Source organism: Myodes glareolus, chromosome 27, assembly GCF_982192425.1.
Source record: "Myodes glareolus chromosome 27, mMyoGla1.1, whole genome shotgun sequence".
Taxonomy (NCBI): Eukaryota; Metazoa; Chordata; class Mammalia; order Rodentia; family Cricetidae; genus Myodes; species Myodes glareolus.
Genome location: NC_142052.1, coordinates 15,755,642 through 15,781,632, shown reverse-complemented (window position 1 = coordinate 15,781,632; position 25,991 = coordinate 15,755,642). Strand labels below are relative to the sequence as shown.

Here is a 25,991-nt window from a genome sequence, read left to right as displayed (position 1 = left end):
CTGCGCCAAATAACATTTTTCCCCCAACATGTTACAGTATGTTACAGTTTTAAGAGGGCTAAAGACTCTGTATGAGGGCCCAACCTCTGCTATTAAAGGTTTCACATTAAAAATCCCTGACAAAAATTTCACTGGTCAATTTATAGATTTCAATTGTGTGCACAGTGTAAGTACAGTTCAAAGGATCAGAGAATTTAGAAAATTACATCCTATTTGTATGAACTAGTCTCCTGCTAGTATTTCCTTCAGGTTATGAATTTAGGCAACTAACTAGCGTTATCAGCTCCCCGGGAGAAATCAGGTATTTTCACAATAGTTGCTGACCTAACGAGTATGCTTTTCTCTCCTTTCGTTGTGGTAGCTCTTACACTGCACGCATCTACACGTGTTACATTACTGCTTTTATTAAAGCTTGATGATTGTTTCTACGTAATTCATTTTCTTTATATGAAAGCTTGGATATTTTGTCTTTATTATTCTGAGAATGGTTCTAGACTGATTAGATCTGTAGATGTAACACAGAGCTGTGACCTTGAGTAAGGCTGGCCTGTTTCCTGACTAGTCTTAGATTCTGACATATTTTCAGTTCTGGGAATTAAATAAAGGGTCCATTAGAATACAAGAGAATTAGGTTTTGATCACAGATCAGTTATGGAGAATAACACAGCAGAGGTCCAGCAGTGGGGCAGATTCAGCTGGCAGGCACTTGTCCATCCAGCTCATCCACCTTTTCTCCAGGGAACAATTAGCAACCGTATTAGCTTTAAAAGGCTCTTATGCACAATTTCCCCTTCAACTAGCTGTTTTAGAATAGCATTACTATTTCTAGAAAACTTAGCTGCTTAGTTAATATGGGAAATGACATTAATTAGAAATTCCTAGCAATGTACAGCTTTGTGATTGTGTTCCTATAAATCAAAGACCATTGATAGTGTAACAATATCTTCTGGATGTAAACAACAATACTGCCATTGTAGTCAATGCTGTGCTAGTAGGGAACCCTCTGGAAAGCTGTATTCTCTCTGAGAGTTTCCCAATTAGAATTTGGTTGGCTTAGCAGGAGGCATCCTGAATTTTGTTACACTCTTACTGATACAATTTAATATTCTTTGATTTCCGTCTAGGTTTGTGAGGAGGCTTCTTTGGACACAAGAACACTAAATGTAATAAAATACGGACTAATCATGAGAATGCCAACTTATGAGTTGAAAATATTCACTTAGGGATAGTTCATACAAAGGCACACTGAAGATGTTCTGTAATGGAGAGAGAGAGAGAAACCCACTTTTGGATCTTAAGTTCTCCTTACTATAGAGAAGTAATAAGATGCTATGTACCATAAGCTGAGCTGCGGCTGAGTTAAAAATGAAGACGGTTCAAATACAGTATGGTGAAAATGGTGAAGTCATTTTTATTTCAGTTCTTGACAAAATAGCCCAGGAAAGTTCAAAACTTCTACCATTATACAAAAATAGGTCTCTCCAAGTGATGTTATGTCTCCATCACCAGTAGCAAATATATTAGGCAGAAACATGTAGCCTTGTAAGAAAAGTGCAGGACACTGCAAGCTACACATCTAGCAGCATTATCATTTGAAAAACTTTAATCTTTTCACCCATCTGATAAATAGTTTATAATTTAATCATTTAAATTAGCATTCCACAAATATACATGTAATTTAATGATTACTGTGGGTGTTTTATATACACAAACTCCAGTTTGTCTTTATGTGCTGGCACGGATTTGTACACAACCATAAATGTGTTTGTATTGGTTGGTCCCACTGAATATACACAATAAAAAAGCACGAAAGAGCCATTGATTTACAAAGGGAATCTATTTAAAATTTAGTTAATGCTTTCTCCTCATGACAGCATGATTTGAAAATTATCTCCTCATAGCAGTATGATATTGGGAGGCAGGTGAACCTGTAAAATAAAAAACAAAAGAAAACAAGAGAATCAGACTGTTACCTATATCAGGGCAGCCAGTTCACATAGGCAGATGATCTGTTTAAAATCATCTCAAAATGTTGGGGCCAGTGAGATGTTTCAATGGGTGCTGCAAACCTGACAATCAGAGTCTGATGCCTGTGACCCACATGATGGAAGGACAGAACCAGCTTCCGCCAGGCTTCTCAATGTCACATGCACGCTGTGGCCCAGATGTGCATACACATTAACGTAAAACAACAACAAAAACAAAAAACCCCTTGACTTCAGACCTGAACTTCAAATGTTTTCTTAAACATTTATGTGTGCAGGCGTGCATGCGTGTGCATGTGCACACATGCACATACTTGTGAGTACAGTCCAAGGATACCCTAGAGCACTGGATCCTCTGAAGCTGGAGTTACAAGGGAGTTGTGAGCTATTTGATACTGGGTGCTGAGAGCAGCCGCAGGTCTTCTAGAACAGTGAGTCCTTAAGCACAGAGCTTTCTCTTCAGCCCCATAACTTAACCTTAGTTCTAAGAGGCTGACTACATTTAGAAGTCACCAAGCAAGGGAAGTGAGACAATGCTCATGTGTTTCATGACTGCTCTGAAGATTACCTGGGTTAAACAAATGACTTCTGTAGTTCATAGTATGTGTATTCATAGAAAGGGAGTCCTAACAATGATTAGGACAGGAGAAATGCCTTCCAAGAGCACTGACTGCTCTTCTAGAGGACCTGGATTTGATTCCCAGCAACCACATGGCAGCTCACAATCACCTGAAACTCCCATCCTAGGTGATCCGATGCCCTCTTTTGGCCTCTGCAGGTACAGGCATGAATGAGGTACACATACACCTGGTGCGGGAGAATTATCTGTATTCTGTCAATCATATTTTAATAAAACGCTGATTGGCCAGGCAGGCAGTATAGGCAGGAAAGCCAAACAGGAAGTAGAGGTGGAGCAAAGAGACTGGGAGTATTCTAGGAAGCTCCCTCTGTCAGTTCTGCCCAGACAACCGGAGAGGAAAGATGTAAACTGCCCCGCTGGAAAAGGTACTGAGCCATGTGCTAACGTAGATAAAGATAATGGGGTAACATAAGTTATAAGAGCTAATAAGTAGCCTGACCTAAAGGGCCAATCAGTTTATAATCTTATGGAGTCTTGTATGTGATTTTCTTTGGGGTTTGCTGGTTGTGGGGTACCGGGTGGGACAGAAACCCCAACAAGCCGGCCCTCATGTTACATACACCCACCCATACAAAGAATAAATAATTAAAAAGCAAAAGCATCAAAGTGAACTGTTAGCACAGTAACTTAAACAAAGTGATTCAGTTTTGGGGCCAGTAGTGAGCAAAGGAAGGCAGGGAAGTTTTTCCATGATGAGTAGAATCTGCCTCTATATAAAGTATGTACTTTGTGTATAGTTTTGAAGAACGAAAGATGCTTCTTATAAAATCTATCTGTAAAAATCTCTTAGATCTCATATTTTTGTCTGTATGTGTGTAGGTGATAATCCACAGTGCAGTCGGAGGGCAGCTCGTGGGAGTTGCTTTTCTCCTACCTTGTGGATCAAAGTGACTGAATTCAGTAACTCAGGCTTGGAGGCAGGTGCCTTGACCTGCTGAGCCATTTCTCCAGCCCTTAAAGTCCACCTTTATGAAGTGTATGACACTGAACTTTTGAGGAGAGAAAAGATGATGCTTACAGTGCAAGGGATGGCTTGTTTAAATGACATGGAGAAGGACAATTAGGATGGGGACAATGGCTGCATCACTCGCTCAGGGCAAGGCTCGCTCTGCCTTCCACACTTTGCTGTTTTCTACCATAGGAAGGACAGGTTCTGCTGTGGACCTCAGTCTCAGAGTCCCTGGCAGAGCTCATCATGAATTTTGTCTAATCCAAATGAAGAAAGTACCAAATCCCTCTGTCAGGAGCTGCTGGTAGAACATGGGAATAATGAAAAGCCAGTACTCTGCTGGTCAGAGTTTTAGCTGGTACTACCTGGGCACTTATGCACCAAGTACAAGATTTGATTAACCCAAAGAAAGCTGTCATGGAATTAGAGAGATGGGTGGGTCTAGCACTGCCACAACAGAACAGTGGTTAAATCCAGCACCTGACTGTAAAGTAGTTCCGAGTCGTCTCTGAAGTGCATCGATCTGGGTGACATAATCTGTCAGCGTTCTGCCAGGGTTGTACTGCTGTAGCTGAGGATTTGTCAGGGCAGGATTGAAATCTACAACAGTTCCTGGGTACCTATGGAGTAAAGTATGGTCAGAATCCAACTTCACAGTAACAGTCCGCTACGTTGCCAGCCTGCCTCTTCCCTGACATCTAAACAGAGGATAACAAGGAAGTAACTCTTCACTAAGCTCAAAGATGCTATTGTCATAAGAAGGCCCAGTACCAAGGCTGCAGAGTGCTCAGTGAATGATGGACATGTGCAAATCAACTGTTCTGTGTGTACTTTTCCAGTGTCTAACTACAGCACGTATTTCTAACTACAGCATTCGTTTCCTTTAGAAACCATCTAGAAATTAGAAGTAGCTCGTATTCTAAGCTTTAAGATAATAGAAACTACATATAATTAAAGATGTCTAGCTGTCATAATGCAAAGTACTCTTAAGTTCTAACAGTTGGTCCATTCCTCTCTGAAACATTACTATATCTACTATAGCTAGGTTTGATAAATTCTTACCTATTGAATGATAAGGGAGACCTTGGGAAATCCAGGTCTGATCTTGAACTATAATGTGTCATTTGTCTTGGATCTGGATACAGTTCCAGTCCACTGGTGGAATGATAAAGTGGATCAGTCCTTTCAACACCTAAAAGAAACCCAAAATACATCACTGTAAAGAAAAATGTACCAAGCCTCAGAAGACAGATATAAACCCAGTAAGGGTTTAAAAAGCAGTATATGATACTATGTGCTATTTACAGTCAGTTTCTATTCTTGTTTAAAGAGAACAGTGCAAAGCAAAGAGCCTTTCCGTAGTTTTCTGATTACCTTTGAACATGAATTAAGAGCTATGCTTCAAAGAAAATAAACTCACTGGAATATTTTATTTGTAAAATACAAGATCAAAGGGGGAAGGGTTTCTGAAGCACCAAAGGTGGGTGTGATTCTGGGAGTTGGGGGAGATGATGTGGTAAAAACCCTATACTAATGAAACCAAGTCTTTTAGTGGAAACAAAACAAAATAAAACCAAAAAAGTGAGATCAAGATTTGCTAACTGCCTGTGCCAACACAAGTGCCTATGATAAGGACTTCATCTCAGTGTGAGGGTATCCTAAAATACTCTCAGAGAACCAAACATACTTCCTTTTCTCTGAGTCTCGGAAGTCAGGACACCTGGACATGGCACAGCCCCGACATCACAATGTGTCCTCTATTCTGTGCCCTCCAGCTTTTGGTCTCCTTATGCCTTGAATTGTTCCAGCCCTAACATTCTGTCTGAGTTCTAGCTGTAGAGAGAAGGAATCTAAAGTTACCATTATTATATAACATGCTCAGAAATATAATGCTGAACTGTAAAAACTTTAAACCACAATTCTTCCACATGACTAACAGCAATGCTCTCTAGCTCTGGCTCCACTATTTCCCTGCTGGATAATCTGAGGCAAATGGCAGGTGCTCTCCATGGCTCAGCATAAGCAACAGTAACTGCCTATCAGAGGCCTGGGAGAACCCATGAAGAAAAGCAGGGCTGGGTGCCGTCTACGTGTACCAGAAATCAGGCTCTAATTCTGGAAGTCCCTAGCCTTACTCTAAGGCTGCTCACGGTCTTTGGACAATATCAGCATTAGAACTGGTCATGTGACAGCTATTACACATGTAGCAATTTCAGAGTCATACACAGAAACTATGTCATTTGACCTTACCTGGACTCACTCCAAAGCCATCCCTATTAACATTGTTGGGGCCAGAAGCTTTGACTCGATGCCATCGCCGAACCAAATATTTCATTCTAAAAGAGACCACAAGATAAAATCTCAAAGGACAGCTACGTAAATATAAATATATACATTCAACAAAATTATGCCATTTAATTATGAACACAGAACACATTTCAGCACAATCACATGACTGCCTTAGTTAAACTCCACATATTCCGTTGGTTTATGGCCAAGTCACCAGGCACAGGGCAGAGCTGTGAGCTTCCTCTCTCCCCAAGAGGTCAATGATTCTACAAGTGGGGGAAGGAGATTAAGAACAAAAGTGGACAGAGAAAGAGTGAGCAAAGGAAGACTGGAAGGTAAAAGAAAGAGGAGGAAAGAGCGGAGTCAGGCAGATGAGGGACGAGAGCAAACTTCCACAGGCAGTGAGGAGGCCAGAGAAATGGGGTGTGTTCGACCCTGTGAGCAGGAATAATAGAGGTGGTTTCAAAAGGAATGAGCTGTGCCCCCAGCATGCTGAATTCCTTGCTGACTGCCCATTCTGCCCTGGGCTACAGAACTTTTTGGAGTACCAATTTTAATTTCTAAATGCCAATTTCAGGGTCCAGTGTAAGGAAGGTCAAAATATCACAAGCTTACTGCAGGGCATAAAGGGAGGGATTAGAGAAGTTTCATGGTGCACACCTTTAATCCTAGCACTTGGGAGGCAGAAGGAGATAAATCTCTGTTTGAGGCCAGTCTGGTCTACAGGGTGAGTTCCAGGACAGCCAGCGTGACATAGTGAAACCCCATCTCAAACCACACCCCTAAAGCAAGGAGGTGAGGACTTGACAGTAGCTTCCCTCCTTCATGGTACCTTCTGGCATTTCTCAGCATTGCAGGCTAACTCCCGTCACATCAGAAGACCATTTCCTGTCTATAAGGTCCAGGTATTTTACCCTCACCCATTAGGCCGAGCTGTCTGTATTAATGGACCCCACTGTGCTTACCCCTGGCTTATCCTATACAAGGGGAGAAAGAAGCGGAGCTGTGAGGCAAGAGTGAGGCCTGGAGGGGAAGGCAGGGTGGAAGCCAGCAGTAGATAAACCCTAGATCCTGTGCAGAACTCCACGGCACACAGACGTGCACCCTCCCTGAGCTTGTCACCTCTTTCTGTTCCATCTGTGAACTAAGTTTCTTTACAGTATTCTCTGAACAGTTTCAAATTTTGCCTTATTTTCCAAAGAAAATGAAGGGCTGGAGAGATGGCTCAGTGGTTCAAAGCACTGGCTGTTCTTTCAGAGGAGCCCCATTTGAGTCTCAGCACCCACATGGTAACATGGGAGCTCATAACAGATTGTAACTCCAGTTCCAGGTGCTCTGACATCCTCTTCTGGCCTTCGCAGGCTCCAGGCACATATGTGGTACACATACATACACTCAGGTACAACATCAATAGACATACAAATAAAAATAAGAAAGACAAAAACAAAGGTAAACCAGCCAAACCCCATTAAGACTACCTGCCATCCTCTGACTAGCAGAACTTTGTAAAAACCAAAATTTGAGACTCCGGCTGTGGAGAGACAAAAGGAAAGGGAGCCAGAGAGAAGCCCAGATTAAGACTCCAGGGCGTCAGGAATGGAAGACAGTTGGGGTCTTCACTCTAGTGCAGCCACATACAAGATAGATGTTAAGTTCCTAGCCTGGCCTTCTAGACCTGAGCAGTCTCAGACCAGGCTTTCTTCAGTTTGGCACTGTAGAGTAACTTATTTTAACAAATAAGAAAATAAATAAATGTACCATCCTAAGTAATTTTTCAAAAACATCCTTCCCTTTTATGATCTATATGTGTGAAGTGGGATTATTTACAATTTTTAAAGGATAATTTGGACTGGAGTCATCAGCTCCTAATACCTGGAAAGACTTTCCAGGGAAAGATTCTGCTACAAGGTGAAAACCTTGAAAGAAACAAGCAAGATGTCTACAGAGCCTTCTTTACGTGTCCTTAGAAGATTTAGGACAGAAATGAATTCTCTTCACAACTTTACCTTGTAATTGCGATAGACACTCTGATGGCCTTGCGAAATACGGCCAGTCCCTTTGGGCGGCTGGTGCCTGTTTCAGGACTGTTGAAGCCTGGGAATCCTGTCATGCGGAAAAGCAGCCCCACAGTGGCCTCTTCGCACTCCTGGAATCTCCCCAGGAGCAGCAGCAGGTATTTCTTTTGGAATACAAGGGCTTTCCGAAAACTCTCAGCTCGCAAGTATTTACCATAAATTCTCTATATTTAAAGAAGGGAGAGCAAAGAGCAGAGAAGTCAGTTGAGCTGTCCTCCAGAGGGGACTGCCTGGATGAAAACAGCCAACAAGGGTTAGGCTGCAGGCCAGGCTGTTGTTCACAGTGTTACCTGAGATGACAGGAGACAGAAGAAGCCTTTGGAATACAACTTCTAAAATCAGAGTTATGTTTTGTGTTTATTTTGGGGCTAGCTGTTTTACTCAAATTTACTGTAAACATTTTTTATCATTATCATTTATGTTTTAAAATACTTTGTTAAAATTGCAGTCACTTATCAATTTATGTTCTTAAATAAGTTAGTTTTCTGTCACTGTATTCCATGTCATAGCTGGAACAAATATTCCAGATACTTTTCTTCCTTTTCACTTTGGACTTTAGATTAACTGATCATGGCAATTTTACTATTGCATTCATTCTCAGCATTAGAGAGACCACGATGTTCTTCCAGAGAGTCATGGTGCTGTGCTTACAAGCTGCGCGAGGAGACTTCTGTGTGCCTAATAGGAGACAAGACTCTGGGGAATAAGGTCACACTGCTGACAGCAAGAAGGTAGAGCTGCATGTGTTGCAATTCTGGGCATGCCTCTTTACAGATCTGAGACCAGGTAGACATTGTAATCACAGCAGATTGACGAGAGATCCCTCGGGATACAGTCTGAGCAGCAGCTGGATTTCTGTGGTCTGTTCAATTAGGGGTAAGTTAGAGGGCTGTGCGTACCTTAAAGACTGCATTTTCAGGGCTCCTATTCTGATGTAAAGTGTCATTTTTCAGTTCATCTTTCAGTCGGCACACTTTTGCTTCTGCCCTTTGCAGGGATTTCTGAAGAGTCAACTTCTCGTTGCTCCAGACTTCTTTTTCTGAAGCATCGATAGAGAACTGCAGAGACATGGCCTGTCACAAGTTTTCAAGAAGACTGAATTAAATCACAGTGGATTACCTAGCCTTGGCCTTTTAACACTACAGGGAAGCTCACAGTCACAAACATAATGGCCTGAGTCAAAGTGTTGAGCCCCTATCACTGAAGTAAAGAGAAGCCAGCATGGATATGAGTGAGTGACTCTCAGGTTGGCCACATGAACACATTATCCACTTGGCTATGTGGTTGTTTTGATGGCCTTTTCTGCTTTAAAATATAAGGGTGAATACAGAGACTAGCCCTATTCTTTGTAGCTTTAAAATATAAGGGTAAATACAGAGACTAGCCCTATTCTTTGTAGCTTTAAAACCAAATTTGAATTCAGAGAGTAAGTTATTAGCCCGAAATAATGTCCCAATGATGAAAGAAGACTAACCCTCACTAGTCAGAGATTTGATAATGTAGACCAGACTAACCATGAATTCACAGAGATCTGTCTACCTTTGCCTCTAGAGTGCTGGGATTAAAGGCATGTGATTCCATGCTCAGATTAACATCATCTTTCACTTGGTCATAAATGTAGTGAGTAGTAACTGGCGAGAATAATAATCTCTTTCAGTGTGTCTGCTTTCAGTGACACAAACATCTTTAGATAGACCTTAGACTGAATATGAGTTGGTTTCCTCATGTACAGGGCTGGATGCAGATGAGCAATTCTATGTGTGTGGGTACGTATATATATATGTGTATATATACATACATACACACATATATATACACATATATATACACACACACGCGCGCGCACACACACACACACACACACACACACACAGATATGCATACACGTACCACCCCCACACACATAAAACCCAGAGTGTGGTAAAGATGTGTCCCTCAATAATAGGAATTTTTATTATTGTTGTCATCATATATAATACATTCCACATATCCTAATAAGGGTCATACATGGAATTTTTATACTACGGTTAAAAATAGAACTAGAGAGAAATACTTAGTTTTGAATTACTTCTAAAAACAAACGTACACAATTTCTATCAGCGCTTGTCTGTTGATAAAACTTTATCTGTTCTTCCAGTTGCATAATAATGTTCCGCAAGTTGTTCTTTTCCTCAGTTAGTTGGTTAACATGTCCTGTTAGTTCAGAGTTTTGTCTTAATACAGTTTCCATACAAGAGGTACTGGAGGATACTGAGCTGTGCTGGAAAAACAAAATGACGCAAGGTTATACAGACACACATGGACATGAGTAACTCAGGTAGAGGAAACAGGTACTGACACAAACAGAGTCCATGAACTCGTGCTCGGTAATAGTAGAAATCTTCCAGGCTGGAGACAGCTGGGAGGACACAGGAGGGAGGAGGAGCACAGAAGGGTAGAAGCTCCTGTAAGAGCGCCACTCTGAATGAGCCTGCAGATGCTTTGTCAAACTAAGTGTTACTGCATATTATGATGACAGACCTAAACAAGGCGACAGCGAGCCAAGGAAGATGTGACAGGGGCGAGGGGCACCACAAACAAAATTTACATCCTTTGGCAGCAGTGTAAGGTAGAACAGCATATGGAAGGTGCACACCCATGGTACCTGCTAGTATGCATAGGAGTTGTAACAGGTTACAGAAGAACACAGAGAGGAAAGGGCACAGAAGTGGACATTTCCATAGCCTGTGACTGCTTCCATGTACAAGGAAGAGTGAAGGATATGGTCTATGGTGATTTTCGGCTTTCCACACTGGGTGATATCAGAACCAGAAAAGGGGTATGAGGAAGGAAGGTGGAAGAGAAGACAATGTTTAGGTTTGATTGTGTCTGTGACCTCCTGACACAAAGATGTCTAGTAGCGAGCCGAAAATATAAGCCAGGGCCATAGGTTAAAAAAAAAAAAGGCCTATATCAAAACAGTCCACAAGGTCAAAATTCTTGTCACTTTGTCCACCTAAGCCCCAGAACCTCAAGCAACAATTGGACAGAGCATGAGAGCTCATGCTGAGGGAACAGGGGGGTTCACAGCTGGAGTCACAGAAAAGCACTGCAACTGCAGAGGGAGCAGGCAGAGCTGGCTGGAGCAGGTGAGGGAGAGCACTGGCACAGAAGACAAGGAAAACAGACTTTAAGAGCGTGAAACAACCTAGATGCCGCTCAATGAAAGAGTGTATAAAGAAAGTGTGGCACATCTACACATTGGAGTACTAGTCAGCGATAAAAAACAATGACAACTTGAATTTTGCATGCAAATGGATGGAAATAGAAAACACTATCATGAGTGAGATAACCCAGACCCAAAAAGATGAATATGGTATGTACTCACTCATCAGTGGACTCTAGCCATAAACAAAGAACATTAAGCCTATATCCACAAGCCTAGAGAAGCCAAATAATAAGGTGAACCCAAAGAAAAACATATACAGATCCTCCTGGAAATTAGAAGCAGACAAGATCGCTGGGCAAAAGTTGGGAGCATGGGGAGGGGGAGGGAAGAGGGGTAGAGAGAAGGGAGAAGGAAAGGACTGGGGAGAACTTGGGGGAGTGGGAGGGTTGAGATGGAGAAAGGGCAGATATGGGAGCAGGGAAGAAGATATCTTCATTAAGTGAGCCATTTTAGGGTTAGCAAGAGACTTGGCTCTAGAGGGGATCCCAGGTGTCCACGGGGATGTCCCCTGCTAAGTCCTTGGACAGCAGAGGAGAGGGTGCCTGAACTAGCCTTATCCCATAGTCACACTGATGAATATCTCGATTATCACCATAGAATTTTCATCCGGCGATGGATGGAGATAGAGACAGAGACCCTCATCAGAGCACTGGACTGAGCTCCCAAGGTCCAGTTGAAGAGCAGGACGGAGAAGATGAGCAAGAAAGTCAGGACCGCGAGGTTGTTCATCTACTGAGACAGTGTGACTGATCTAATGGGAGCTCACCAAATCCAGCTGGACTGGGACTGAACGAGCATGTGATCAAACCGGACTCTTTGAATGTGGATGACAATGGGGGCTGACTGAGAAACCATTGGTAATGGCACTGGGACTCGTTTCTACTGCATGTACTGGCTTTTTGGGACCCTAGTCTATTTGGATGAACACCTTCCTAGGCCTGGATGTAGGGGGGAGGGCCTTGGACTTCCCACAGGGCAGGGTACCCTGCCCTCTCTTAAGACTGGAGGGGGAGGAAGGAGGGGAAGGAAGGAGGGGAAGTGGGGCAGCAGGAGGGGAATGGGAGGAGGGGAGGAAGTGGACATTTTTGAATGGAAAAATAAAAATATATTAAAAAAAACCCCAAGAAACAAAACAACAATAACAAAAAACTGATGTTCTTATAACCCACCAGATAACCCCATTACTCAAAAAATAAATCTTTATTTACAAAAATAAAAAGAAAGAAAAAAAGAGAGAGAGAGTGAAAGGCAGCTGGGAACTGGTGGCGCAGGCCTTTAATCCCAGCACTTAGGAAGAAATGGCAGGCGAATCTCTGTGAGTTTGAGGCCAGCCTGGTCTAGATGGTGAGTTCCAGGACAGCCAGGGTTACACAGGGAAACAAAAAAGTGAAATCCTTGCTACAGAAGTGAAAAGTGTCAAATGAACAGTCAGAAAGAGGGAAAAGGCTCAGCAGAGCATCAACCCTGGAGATGGCACACGACTGACTTGAAGCTCCCTCCTGGTGGTAGCTCGGGGAAGCCAGCCACTGCCTCAAGAATCTGCCTCTTTGTAAGAGGGTAATTATACAGCAGCAGCAACAATGAATGGGAACTCCTTCCCAGCTTTCACTACTTGTTGGGGGAAGGAAACATTGTATTTCAAATAAAAAACAAGCAAGCAAGTACAATAAAAACTCTTATTAAAAATAGTCAACCAAGTTTGAAACAACTCATAATTTCAGTTGAAATTTGTTGTCTCTACAAAGAATTTTAAAAAGTCTTACCTCATTATGTGGACAGCTAGTTAGTCTTTGTACTCGCAAAATAAGTCGATCAATTCTTTCTTGAACCCAATTTAAAACATCCTCATCCGATACTTCAAACTCTTGTCTTTATAAAAAAGACGAAAAGTCAAAACAGATCTTACAATAACACTTCTTAACACACACTAGAGGCTAAGACCGCTCTGTCTGCGTCACTAACACACACTAAAGGCTAAGACCGCTCTGTCTGCATCACTAGCACACACTAGAGGCTAAGACCGCTCTGTCTGCGTCACTAACACACACTAGAGGCTAAGACTGCTCTGTCTGTGTCACTAACACACACTAGTGACTAGGGTTGCTGTTTGTATAACTAATACACACTAGAGGCTAAGACCGCTCTGTCTGCGTCATTAACACACACTAGCAGCGAAGGATGCTCTGTTTCACTTGTCACTTTACTCTTAAGTATGACCCCTTTCTGGTTCAAGGCGTAGTTATTTCCAGACAAGTAAGTCCTGCTAAAGAACACCATCTAATGCAGACATGCATTATCTTTAAAATATTTCTTTTTTGGTATGGGTGTGATGTTGCACGCCTTTATTCCCAGGAGGCAGAGGCAGACAGGTTGTTCTACATGTTTGAGGACAGCCTGGTCTGCAGAGTGAATTCTAGGCCAGCCAGAGCGACATAGTGAGATGTTGTCTGAATAAAAGAAAACAAAAACAAAATCCAACATTTTCTCACTCTTGCCTGATCTGTCAAGAGTATCATTTCTATAGAGCAGGCAGAAGGCTAACCTGTTACAGGCTTTCTGGGCTATGTGTAGTTGAAGTTTCGTAGCCAATTGCTGAAGTTTCTGTCTGATAACGTCTACATCATTATAAGAGACAATTGCTCCTCCATTCATTTCAATCACTTTTGCGTAGCTTGTGTTTTTAGTTTCTTCCATTTTTTGTTGAAGAACCCAATTTCTAGTTCGGTCGTCAGTAACGTTCCAGGTGGCTTCCTGGCAATTTTGGACAGAAAAAAAATACTCACAAATGAGCAACATTTCATTTTCTTTCTTGAGGGGAAACTCACCTATCATCCCCTGCTACCTCAGAGGAACTCTGAACTACAGGCTGCAACCGCACACAGCAGACCAAGAGGCTGCAGCTGCACACAGCAGGCCAAGAGAGACCTCAGTGGCTCCCTGAGACATAGACAGTGACTGCACAGAGTAGATTAAGAGCACCTCCCTAAGACACAGACAGCAAATTCAAGGATTGGAACAGGAGGCAAAGACACAGTCAGTACCAACTGAAGGAAGAGGTGGGTAAGCATCAATGCAAAAATTCATTCAACAACCTAAAAAGCAATGTGGTAATGCCAGAACCCAGGGGTCATACAACAGAAAAACCTGATCATTCTAATCCAGAGGCAGCAGAGGAAAATTTAAATATAACTTTCTGAAGATGATAGAGACCCTAAAAGAGAAAATGAAAAATTCCCTTAAGGAAACGGAGGAAAAGACAAACAAAAAATTGAAGGAAATTAGTAAATTTCTTAAAGAAAGTCAAGAAAACTAAGAAGAAACAAACAGGTGAGTAAATAGTTCAAGACTAGAAAACTGCAATAGAGGCAATAAAGAAAACACAAACTGAGAGAATTCGGGAAATGGAAGATCTGGGTAAATGAACAGGAACTACCGATGCAAGCATAACCAATAGAATACAAGAGATGGAAGAGAGAATCTCAAATGATGAACATACCATAGAGGAAATAAGAATCATTCATTGGTCAAAGAAAATGTTAAATCTAATATTTTCTTAACACAAGGCATCCAGGAAATCTGGGACACCATGAAAAGACCAAACCTAAGAATAATAAGGAATAGAAGCAGGAGAAGAACTCCAGCTCAAAGGCACAGAAAATATATTCAAAAAATCATAGAAAACTTTCCCAACCTAAAGAAGGATATGCTTATGAAGGTACAAGAAGCATACAGAACACCAGATAGACTGCATCAAAAAAAAAAAAAAAACCCATCCCCTCGCCATATAATAATCAAAACACAAAACATACAGAATAAAGAAAAAATATTTAGAGCTGCAAAGAAAAAGGTCAAGTAACATATAAAGGCGAACCTATCAGAATTACACCTGATTTCTCAATGGAAACCATGAAAGCCAGAAGGTCCTGGGACAGATGTGCTCAGACACTAAGAGACCATGGATACAAGCCCAGATTACTATACCCAGCAAAGCTTTCTTTCACCACCAATGGAGAAAACAAGATACCCCATGACAAAACCAAATTTAAATAATACCTATTCACAAACCCAGCCCGACACTAATGCAGGACAACTGTCTATATTCTGTCAATTATGTTTTAAATAAACGCTGATTGGCCAGTAGCCAGGCAGGAAGTATAGGCGAGACAACCAGACAGGACGGAGAGGTGGGTCAATGAGAACAGGCGAATCCTGGGAAGAAGGAAGCCCATTTCTTGGCAGTCCTGTCCAGACAAAGAAAAAGCAAGATGTGACTACACCACTGAAAAAGGTACTGAGCTATGTGGCTAACACAGATAAGAATAATGGGCTAATGTAAGTTATAAGAGTTAATAAGAAGTCTGCACTAATGGGCCAGTTTATGATTAATATAGACCTCTGTTTGATTTCTCTGGGACTTAACGACTGTGGGAACCGGACAGGAAAGAAACCCCAACAACACTGCAAAAAGTACTAGAAGGAAAACACTAACCCAAGGAAGCTAACTGCACCCAAAAACACACAGGCAACAGATAGCCTCATACCAGGAAATCCCAAAGAAGGAAAACACACAAACACTACCACCAAAAAAAATAACGGGAATTAACCATCACTGGTCATTAATATCTCTCAATATCAATGGACTCAATTCATCTATAAAAAGACACAGGCTAAGAGAATGGATATGAGAACAGGATCCAGCCTTTCGCTGTATACAAGAAATACACATCAACCTCAAAGACAGACATTACCTCAGAGTAAAGGGATGGGAAAAGATTTTCTAATCAAACAGACACAAGAAACAAGTGAGTATAGTTATCCTAATAACTTTCTTGAGGGAACAAAATTACATACATATTTCAAATAAAATTCTACAGACACTGTTTTTGGGATGATTTGAACATAAGTATTTTAAAATATTGTAAAATATTAAGATTATCTTTACATATTAAAATTACTTACAACTTTAAAATAATTGTTATCATTGTGTGTGTATCTGTGTATGTCTATGTGCATCCATGCCACAAAGTACACCTGGAGGTCAGAGAGCAGCTCTGTGGACGTGGGTGTGAGACTGAACCCAGGTCTGCAGATATGACCTACTGACCTGTCGCTCCTGCCTTCATACATATGGTAAAAGAAACAAACATTTACCTCATTAATATTCTGATATATGAGTCGTTTACTTCTCCGTTTTTCCTCCCGCCCTAGCTCCTGATTTTGGAATTCCTGCATAATTGCTTGTAGTCGCTTTCCCTCGAGGTCAAGCTTGTATACCTGGTGTCTTTTCTCTTCTAGTTGGAGCTGAAGCTCCTCCACTTTGCCCTGAAGCTCCTCCATTTTTCTCTGGCCCAGGTTGTTTGCTTCTTTTTCTAGCTGCAAGGTTTTCTGATGAATCTGCCTGTCCTTTTCCATCTGATATTTAGTTTCCAAAGAATCCAGTTTATATTTTTGAGATTCATTTACAAGTTCGATTATGCGTTTTTGCTTTTCCTCTACTTGTTCTTGTAGGTACTTAAGTAGTTCTGCAGGAGGAACGACTGGCTGGGGCTGCAGGTCATCACCTCTGTTCTTCAGCTGGGCATGCAGCTCTCGCTCCTCGTCTAAGCTCTCCTTCATCTCCTGAATTCTAACTTTTTCAGATTCTAGAAGAACTTGGAGCATTATGTTCCGGCCTTGTTCTTCTGATAACTGTGCATTATGTAATATTTTCTGTGACTCCATTTTTTCCTGTAGATCATTTAATAGTTGTTTTTGTTGTCCCAGAAGTATATCTAAGTGTATATTCCTCTGTTTCTGGTCCTCCAGAATGAATCTGAGATCCTTGAGATGAACATGTCAATATTAAAAATACTGTTAAAGTATATAACCATGACTTTGCAGCAATATGAAAGCATTTGGTAATTGAAGACAGAATTGTTATCCAGTACATAGTGGGAATTATTTAGACAGCCAAATGGCTTGCTTGCATCAAGGATATAAACACAACCTTCTCCAGCTAAATATAAAGCCGAGTACATTTCTCCAAATGACTATCTTTAAAATATGTATGTTCTTATGCTACCTTTGCAATATATTAATAAAACATATTTTTAAATGTTTATGTACTTTTATACATAACGGCACAAGAAAATAGCTGTTCTTCAGTGTCATGACAACAGAGAAGAACCATGGGCATAGGGGAGGAGGTCAACTTCAGAGAGGAAGAGAGGGCATGGAATGCATGTGAAATTAAAATACAAAGGGGTTGCTGGGAGGTGGTGGCGCATGCCTTTAATCGCAGCATTTGGGAGGCAGAAGCAGATGAAGCTTTTGTAGACGGGGACTGCTTGGACATCTATCGTTCATTTTCTGGCCACCCAGACCCAAGTAATAACACGAAACTATATTAACTACAACAGTGTTTGGCCAATGACTCTAGTCTACTCCTAGCTAGCTCTTCCATCTTAAATTAAGCCATACCTATTATTCTGTGCATCACCACGAGGCTGTTTACCAGGTAAAATTCTGGCATGTCCTTCTCCTTCTGCAGCTAAATAACATCTCTCTACTCTGCCTACACTCTATATCTGTTCTGAATTCCCGCCTGGCTTTACTCTGCTAAGCCTTTGGCATTAACCAATAGTAATAAAACATATTCAGAGCATACACAGGGGAGTCCCACATCAGATCTCTGAGTTCAAGGCCAGCCTCATTTACAGAACGACTTCCAGAACAGCTATGTAGAGAAACCCCATCTTGAAAAACCAACCAACGAAACAAAAAACCAAAGAGAACTCTTTGTGGGGGGAGGGGTAAGGAACAAGTGGAGGATGGGCAGGGAGCATGAGAACAAGAATGCCGCATGTATGGAATAGCATAATGAAACTGATGACTTAAAAGATTAACTTAAAAACTACAGTTTAAAAAGGAAATGTGCAAAAAAGGGCAAGATTTGGCTGCCTAATTCTTTCTTCTGCAATGTGGATTTCAGATAGCATGTGATAGAAACTGAATTCTACTGTCTTAGTCTTTTGGAAAGAAGGACCCTAATGCAAAATGGCCAGATGTCCACAGAGCATCTGAGATAGCTGCTCCTTTGTTTTCTAATGTTCATTGAGTAAACTTTGCCCCATGCATATAGTCATTAAAATGTTTGCTGGGTTGGCTGGAGAGGTGATTCTGTGGTTAAAGGCTGTTCTTTCAGAGGACCTGGGTTCAGTTCCCAGAACTGACATGACAGCTTACAGATGGCTTTAACTCCAGCCCCATGGGATCAATGCCATCACCTGACCTCCTCCATTAGTGCATGCACATGGTGCACAGATACACATGTAGGCTAAAACTCATATGCAAAATTTAGTTTCTCTCTTTCTCTCTCTGTCTCTGTCTCTCTCTGTCTCTGTCTCTCTCTCTGTATGTGTTGGAAAGGCAAGCACAGGCAGCAATAAAAAGTACAAAGAACAGGTCAAATCCAGAAATACTGAAGTTCAGATTATTTAAAAATACCCTAAAATAGGGTTATGAATCAAAACAGCAGGGAAGGAGGAGCGTCTACCCCAATGAACTGCAAGCAAAGACAAAAGGACAGCCTTTGGAACTCACAGGTTCCCAAGTGATACTGCAGAAATAAAGGCAGACAGGAGATTTGTGTATTACAGAGCACTCACTCAGCTGCCAGGGAAGGGACCTTGCAATCCCTCGTGGCAGCAACGTTAGGGAAGGAAGCACACAGTATCACAACATTAACTTTTTCTTCTATTATGGTCTAGACAATTATGCAACAATATTAAAGACAACATTAACAACTTACACCTTTTAAAGGAGAAGGCTGAAAACTGGACAGAGAAAGCATTATAACTTGGAATTCTCCAAGATAATAAAAACAATACCGTAAGTTCTTCGTCCTGCTCTTCGCTGTGGCCTGACTTGGCTCTCTCTGTCGCTAAAGCACACTGAAGTTCTTGTGATTTCATCTGCTCATTTTCTAATGTGTCAGTCAGTAAATGAACTTCATCTACTTTATCTTGAACTTTGAGCCTAAATTAGGAAAGACATGAACTTAACATTATCTTGGTGAACAGTATCATCATAACAAGGAGCTTGCACTTCAATATTGAGGCATATTATAAAGTAGCCACAGTGTGTCAAGTCAAGGCTTCTTGACTGGTTCACTTCAAGTGAATGGTTATCTCTAATAGTATAATTTATTTACTAGGGTAAATAATAACTCAATTCACTGTCAGAAAGATACTATTTAACTTTTTTTGTCTTTTACTGCAATAGAAATTATATGCATTTTTGTGTGTGAAATCAACATCTAAAATAAAAATGTGTGTACTTGCAGCACACCCTGGCAAGCAGAGTATCTCACAGTATTTATATCAGTAATACATCCCACGCATTCTCAGTTCCAGCACCTGGCAGATACTAGCCAACTGAAGCATGAGATTAAACATCACATCAATTTAGTCAGTTAAATGGTTAAGATAGAGGCCAAAATAATATCTAATAATTGTTGACTAGGGCAGAAGTCATAGCAGAGGGGGAGCCAAAATGATCACATTTTAAATTTGTGAAGAACAATCAATTTTCTTGCTCTATTCACTCTTCTGTTATTTAAACTCAACACTTGCTGCTTCTGTGTGTACCGTGTGCATAACGGTTATGACAAGTCAGTACAATTCTTCCTCTGACCGTCAAACTAAAGCAGCCCAGGATACCTGAACGCTTCCAGGTCCTTTATGTGTTTATGCTGGACCTTCAACGTGTCTTCTAGCTCCAGTTGTGTCCGTGAAAGAGCATATTTTAATTTTGAAACCACTGTTTTTTCCGAACTCAGCTGTTCCTGTAGCTTGGCCATTTTGTCTTTCATGCCACATGGTTGTTCTTTGGTCTCCAACTTGCCAGACTGCTGTATACCAAGGTCCAGGAGTTCTACAGGGAAAGGGACAGGCATTAAAAGATGGCCCAGCAACTCATGTGTGACTGGTATTTTGCTTAAGAACTAACCCATAATTCAGGAAATTACTACAAAAAAATCACGAAGTGCACCCAGTCCCTCAAACTGGTAATTTATATGAATGTTTCTTTTTCTTAAGAGTGCTGGGGGGTGGGGGGAGAGGCATCAGAACTAAAAACACATGAAAATGTCAAAAATATAACAATGCACTAATGGATGTAAGATTTAAAATAAGCAACTTTAAACGCTCATAAAATTCTGTAGATAGGAGCTTGTGTATTTGTTGACTTGGAGTGCCAACCATTCATAGTGAAAATTCCCAGTGCTTTCTGACAGCCATACACAATATTCACAGGAGTTACCACATGGGACAATTACTACAATCATCCAATTATTACTGCTATTTTTCAGTTTCTTTTAGATAAGGTCTCACTCTTTAGTCCTGCCCAGACAGGTGAAGCCATGTGGTGACATCAAACATGTGCTGTCTTTAGAACTATATGAAACACAGTTACTAAAGATGTAGCAAGTGTCCTCACCACATGTGATGAAGGCTCCTCTCTAACTAGCTTGATTGAAGCATGTCTCTACTGAGAAGTGGGAAAGTAACCCTAAGGCCCACACAGAAGAAAACTCCAGCTGGTCCATAATCATGTGAAAAGGGAACATGATACATGTGCACAGCACACCTAGACTGGCAACATGTCTGACAACACCAGCTGTAGGCAAAGATGTTAAGCAACAAAACATTCATACCTTGCTAGTGAGGGCCACACTGAAGTACTGTTTTCCAAATTTTGGGCAAGGCAAGGTAGTGCAAACTTGTCACCCCAGCACATGCTGGGAGGGTAGAGACAAGAGGACCAAAAGCTCGAGATCACCCTTACATACACAAAGCTGGAGGCCAGCCTGGGGTACATGACAACCTCTTAAGAACTAAATAAAATATCTGGCATTATCTAATAAATTTGAAGATACACATCACATGACCTAGTGATTCACTTCCTAGGAGGCTGGGAAGGTGTCCATGTGTATTAGAAATATCAGAGGAGTGTCTGTAGCCCTGACTCCAACAGCTAACAGCAGAAATGACCAAAGGTTCAGACACAGAATTTGCACATACAGTTATGGAGATAACTGTCCATAGCAACAAAAGCTACCTTAGAGATAGTCACAGAAACTTGGAAGGATGCCATATAAAGGTGAAGAAACAAGATACAATATATACACAGATTGATAAAGTTCAAAACCAGAAAAACTTTATAAACATATACAGTCTAGGAATTTATAAAGTAGTAAGAAAACTAAAGAAAAAAAAACAGGGAAATGATTACCTTAGTTTGTATGGAAGAGCATGTGAGGGGCTCTTGGGAAAGTTCCACTTGTCAGGTAAGTAATGTTCCCACATACTCATTTTATAATTTGTTATAGTGTGCATCTGAACTTTATTTATTTACTTACATTTTTGTAAGCAAAGGATTCAAAATAAGCAGCCACTTTTATTGTGGATTCCCTTTTATTTTAGATAGATATCTCAAGTGGGTCAAAAGACTTTTCTCAAAAAAAATAGTTTTACAAAAAAGAAAATAAACCCAATGAGCTGAACTGTATCAATGCAGTGCCTGTTTATTTTAAATGAAACAGACCTGTTTAAAAACAACCTGACAATCATTAGTCCTAATACTAAGAATATGGACTATTTCCTCTGTGTCTGAAAATGAGGAGAAGGTGCCTGAGCAGAAACGTTTTCCGAGGGCAACAAAGTGAATGCTTTCAGCTGGCTCTGGAATCACAGCAGCTGGCATGCACACACCTTGGCTTGGAGCGTCAGCTTCTTGTTCTCTGCTCTGGAGACATTCCATAGACATTTGATATTCAGTGCTCTGTAACAAAGGAAATTGAAAATTGAAGTGAAGAGCAGTGTAGAGATAATGGAATTACCAACCAAGAAGTCTGAATAAGAAAGAATGGAGCCTACATACTAAACTTTTTCATTAAGATTTCTCACAAGTTTTTTTTTTTGTTTTGTTTTGGTCCAAAAAAATATCTGTGAGGGTCTGTTGCAGACAGATGGGTTTCCTAGAAAACAGAACATTCTTGTCTTTATTATTTATTTACTTACTTGCTGGTGTGTCTGTGTGCGTGCTTGTGCCTAGTAGGCATGTGATAGCCAGAGGACAGTCTGTGGGGACTGGTTTTCTCCTCCCATCCCGTGGGCTTCAGGGGTCAGACTGAGGTCGTTAGGCAGCGAATGCCCTTACCTGTTGAGCCATCTCTCTGGTTCAGAAACATTCTACACAGCCACAACATTCTTAGCAAGAATAATTAACATTACTATGCTATCTAACACAGGGAACTTAAAGAAATTTCCAGCAAATGTCCTTAGGAAAAAGAAAAGTGGTATCAACAAGTCTTTTGGGACCTTGAAACTTCTGCAGAACATGGGCTAATTTGTCCTATGTTCTTCAATAATAATAATAAAAAAAATCCTATTTTGTACTAATTTAAGTCAAAGCTCTTGTATCTCTTCAGCTAGCTTTCTGCATTGAAAACACCCCATATAACTTGGAACAGCACACTGTAAAACAATGCTGTTTTCTTGGTATCCAGCACTATGAAATTTCATCACTTGTACAGAGTTTCATTTCATGAGCCATGCCATAGTCACAGTATAGAACGACTTCAGCAAAGATTCGTCTTGAAGTCACAGCTTCTCCCCAGCCTCAGCTCATGCAAGAACTCATATCTGTTCTTTATCACTACAATTTTATCATTTTAAGAGTTTATGTGGCATACAGAATATTGAGGACATCAATAGTTTGTCTTTTAGCTAATGAGTTGTTTTTGTATTCTCTTCTTTTCAAGAATTACTTATGTGTATGTGTGTGGTTGTGTGAGTTCATGTGCCCCAAACCATGTAGGATCCTGCAGAACCAGAGAGGGCATTGGCTCCTTGGAACTGATGCTATACACAGCTGTGAGCTGCCACGCTGGGAGCTGATGCTATACACAGCTGTGAGCTGCCACGCTGGGCACTGATGCTATACACAGCTGTGAGCTGCCACGCTGGGCACTGATGCTATACACAGCTGTGAGCTGCCACGCTGGGCACTGATGCTATACACAGCTGTGAGCTGCCACGCTGGGCACTGAACCAGGCGCTCTGGAACAGCCAGCACTCTTAACTCTTAAGCCCTTAACTATCTCTCCAGCCCCTACTGGGCTGTAGATCATTGGAAGGATGTACCACAGCTGGTCCATTTCCCACTGGAGGATAAATGGCTTGTTTCTAGTTTGGGAATAATTACAAATAAAACTTATGAATACCTATGTATAGCTTAATTTTTTTAAAAAAATGATTTATTCCCTTTTATGTGTGAGTGTTTTGCTTGCACGTATACAACATTGTGGTTGGTGCAAACAGGTTGAAAGAGGGCAGTGGAGCAATGGATCCCCTGGAAATGGAATTACAGAGGGCTGTGAACCACTATATGGGTGCTAGGAAGAGAACCAGGGTTCTCTGCAAGAGCAACAGAGGCTGCTAACTGCCAAGCTGTCTCTCCAGCCTACACATAGGTTCTTAACAAGATTCAGGCTTTCATTTCTGTCCGACCTGTGGTGTGAGTGGCTGCTAGGTTGCATGATAAAAGCATGTGTAACTCCCTAGCTGCCAGAGTTGCTCTCCTGCGGCATTCTTCCCGCATTATTGCATCATGCAGCCTCTCTGCCTCTCCATTAGCACTCACTGTCTGTGCTTTTCTGTCTGCTTCTTAATTTACTGGTAGCACAACAACAGTGCCGTGTCCTTCCCACCAGAAGCAAGCCGACACCACTGCTAGACTGACAGCTTGAACTGAGAGGTGTGTGCAGGGTCTCTCCCCTTTGCAATGGAAGGTATCTTCTGGAGAGGTATTTCACAATTATGCAAATATTATATAAGAACATTTCCACACTATCTTTAGCATCCATCACTGTTTGTTACTTGATAAAAAAAATCATTGCTTAATAAAGAATTCTTTAATTAAATGGCTTCTTCTAGAACATTCACTAGGTGCCATTCTACCATGCTATTTTAATTTATCTATTGATGAATATGATCTTAGGAATTCTTTTTTTCACTCTGCTTCATAATCTATCAATATCATTTAGTTGTTTTTTTAAATCTTTTTTTTTCTTTTCTTTTCTGGGGGCGGGGGTGGAGTGAAGGTGGGGCATGCATGAGTGTAGGTCTCCCCAGGACAAGTTTTGTCACAAAATACCAGACTAGTAGCCTTGACTTCAGAGATCTGCCTTTCTTTGCCTCCTGAACGTTAGAATTAAAGGTGTCTGCTGTCTCACTCAGATAGTTTGATAAATTAAATGTTTGGCCAGTGAGAAAGCCTTCATGTCAGCTTCTCTGAGCTTTTTACACGTTCTCTTTATTCTATGAACATTTCGTTACTGAAAATCAGGAGATTCTAGATTTCGTCTTGTGTCTCCCATACTCCAGTCCCAGAATTCCCAGGTCTTCAAGGAACTACAATACCTGTGAAGGGTCCTGTCCATCACCATCGGGAAGGTCCGCAATTGAAAGCATCTGTATGCCCTCGGTATGGACAGCTCTCAATAGTCCCTAGAAAATAAAGTATCAAAGACAAAATTATGACTTCAAAGATTGAAAAATAAGACATGCATAGTCAAACAAACACTCCATCAACCTCAACTGAAGACCACTGTAGACAAGAAACTGGACCCCAACATTTCAGATGTCTGCTTGCTGTGGAGTGGTGAGCAAATCCTAACAATCTGTCTTCTCATAACTTGCACTTCTAAGTTCCTTCCTCTATTTGGCTAACACACTCATTCTATACTTAGTGATTAGTCATTGATTTGACCAAAAGAAATAATATGGGAAATAACTTGCATCTCGAGACTGCTTTCATGTTCTTGGCAAACAAAAACATGGGGAATAAAACTGGGTTTTATTTATATATGATCATACATACATACATACATACATACACACACACACATACATACATACATACATACACACACACACACACATATGGTGTGATACTGCTCCACAAGAGAATGATTCTCAGTGTCATGTAATTAAGAGTTTAAGAGTGAGCCCAATGCCCTAACAAAGGACCATCCTCTCTACTTATTGTACAGCACATTAAGTGTGGTATGGTAAGGAACTTTGTCTTAAATTTTTTATAAGGGAAGAAGGTGATTTTCTGACTTAATGGACCCTGAACAAGCAAACCCACAAACAAATGTATTGTCCTAAGCTCACAGGTTATTTCTTTGGGTCATTCATTGCTTTCAACATTTACAGCAGGGGGGCTGGAGAGATGGCTCAGAGGTTAAGAGCATTGCCTGCTCTTCCAAAGGTCCTGAGTTCAATTCCCAGCAACCACATGGTGGCTCACAACCATCTGTAAGGGGATCTGGTGTCCTCTTCTGGCCTGTGGGCATACACACAGAGAGAACATTGTATACATAGTAAATAAATAAATATTAAAAAAAACCCATTTACAGCAGGGACTGTGGACTTTGTGACTATAACTTACACATACACATACTGAGTCAGTGTCATAAAGGGGTTACAAGGGAGAAATAGGGAACACAGTGTAAAACTTCATGTTCAGTCTAGCTTGTAAAAGTCAATTACATGAGAAGTGTAAGGAATATTAATATTGATTACATTCTTTTTCTTAAAGGTAAGTCCAGCAAGCTGAGTGGTGCATAGCTTTAAATGATCTCAAAGCATTCAACTGACTTGGTCACATGGTTAGGAAAATCTGACTGAAGGCAGGCTACAAGAGGTGTGCCAGAAGAATCATCCGTACAACACTCAAATGTAATATCTATGGAGCTTAAGAAATGACATGAAATAGATTTCCACGGATACTTTTAACT

At 41.1% G+C, this 25,991-nt stretch overlaps 1 protein-coding gene across 1 annotated transcript in view; it reads right to left on the bottom strand.

Moving 5' to 3' along the window:
- Nucleotides 1-1,386: 1,386 nt before the first annotated feature.
- Akap9 (A-kinase anchoring protein 9) overlaps nt 1,387-25,991 on the bottom strand; it is a 131,624-nt gene continuing 107,019 nt past the window's right edge. The window contains exons 37-50 of the mRNA XM_087902297.1: nt 24,614-24,696; nt 21,898-21,986; nt 19,846-20,059; nt 19,015-19,162; nt 16,298-16,966; nt 13,689-13,897; nt 12,910-13,015; nt 10,025-10,198; nt 8,838-9,011; nt 7,870-8,102; nt 5,825-5,910; nt 4,637-4,766; nt 4,055-4,194; nt 1,387-1,928 (exon numbers count right to left, since the gene is read on the bottom strand). Coding sequence (XP_087758423.1) covers nt 1,888-1,928; nt 4,055-4,194; nt 4,637-4,766; nt 5,825-5,910; nt 7,870-8,102; nt 8,838-9,011; nt 10,025-10,198; nt 12,910-13,015; nt 13,689-13,897; nt 16,298-16,966; nt 19,015-19,162; nt 19,846-20,059; nt 21,898-21,986; nt 24,614-24,696 — 2,496 coding nt within the window. The 3' untranslated portion in view covers nt 1,387-1,887. The remainder of the gene's footprint in view (nt 1,929-4,054; nt 4,195-4,636; nt 4,767-5,824; nt 5,911-7,869; nt 8,103-8,837; nt 9,012-10,024; nt 10,199-12,909; nt 13,016-13,688; nt 13,898-16,297; nt 16,967-19,014; nt 19,163-19,845; nt 20,060-21,897; nt 21,987-24,613; nt 24,697-25,991) is intronic.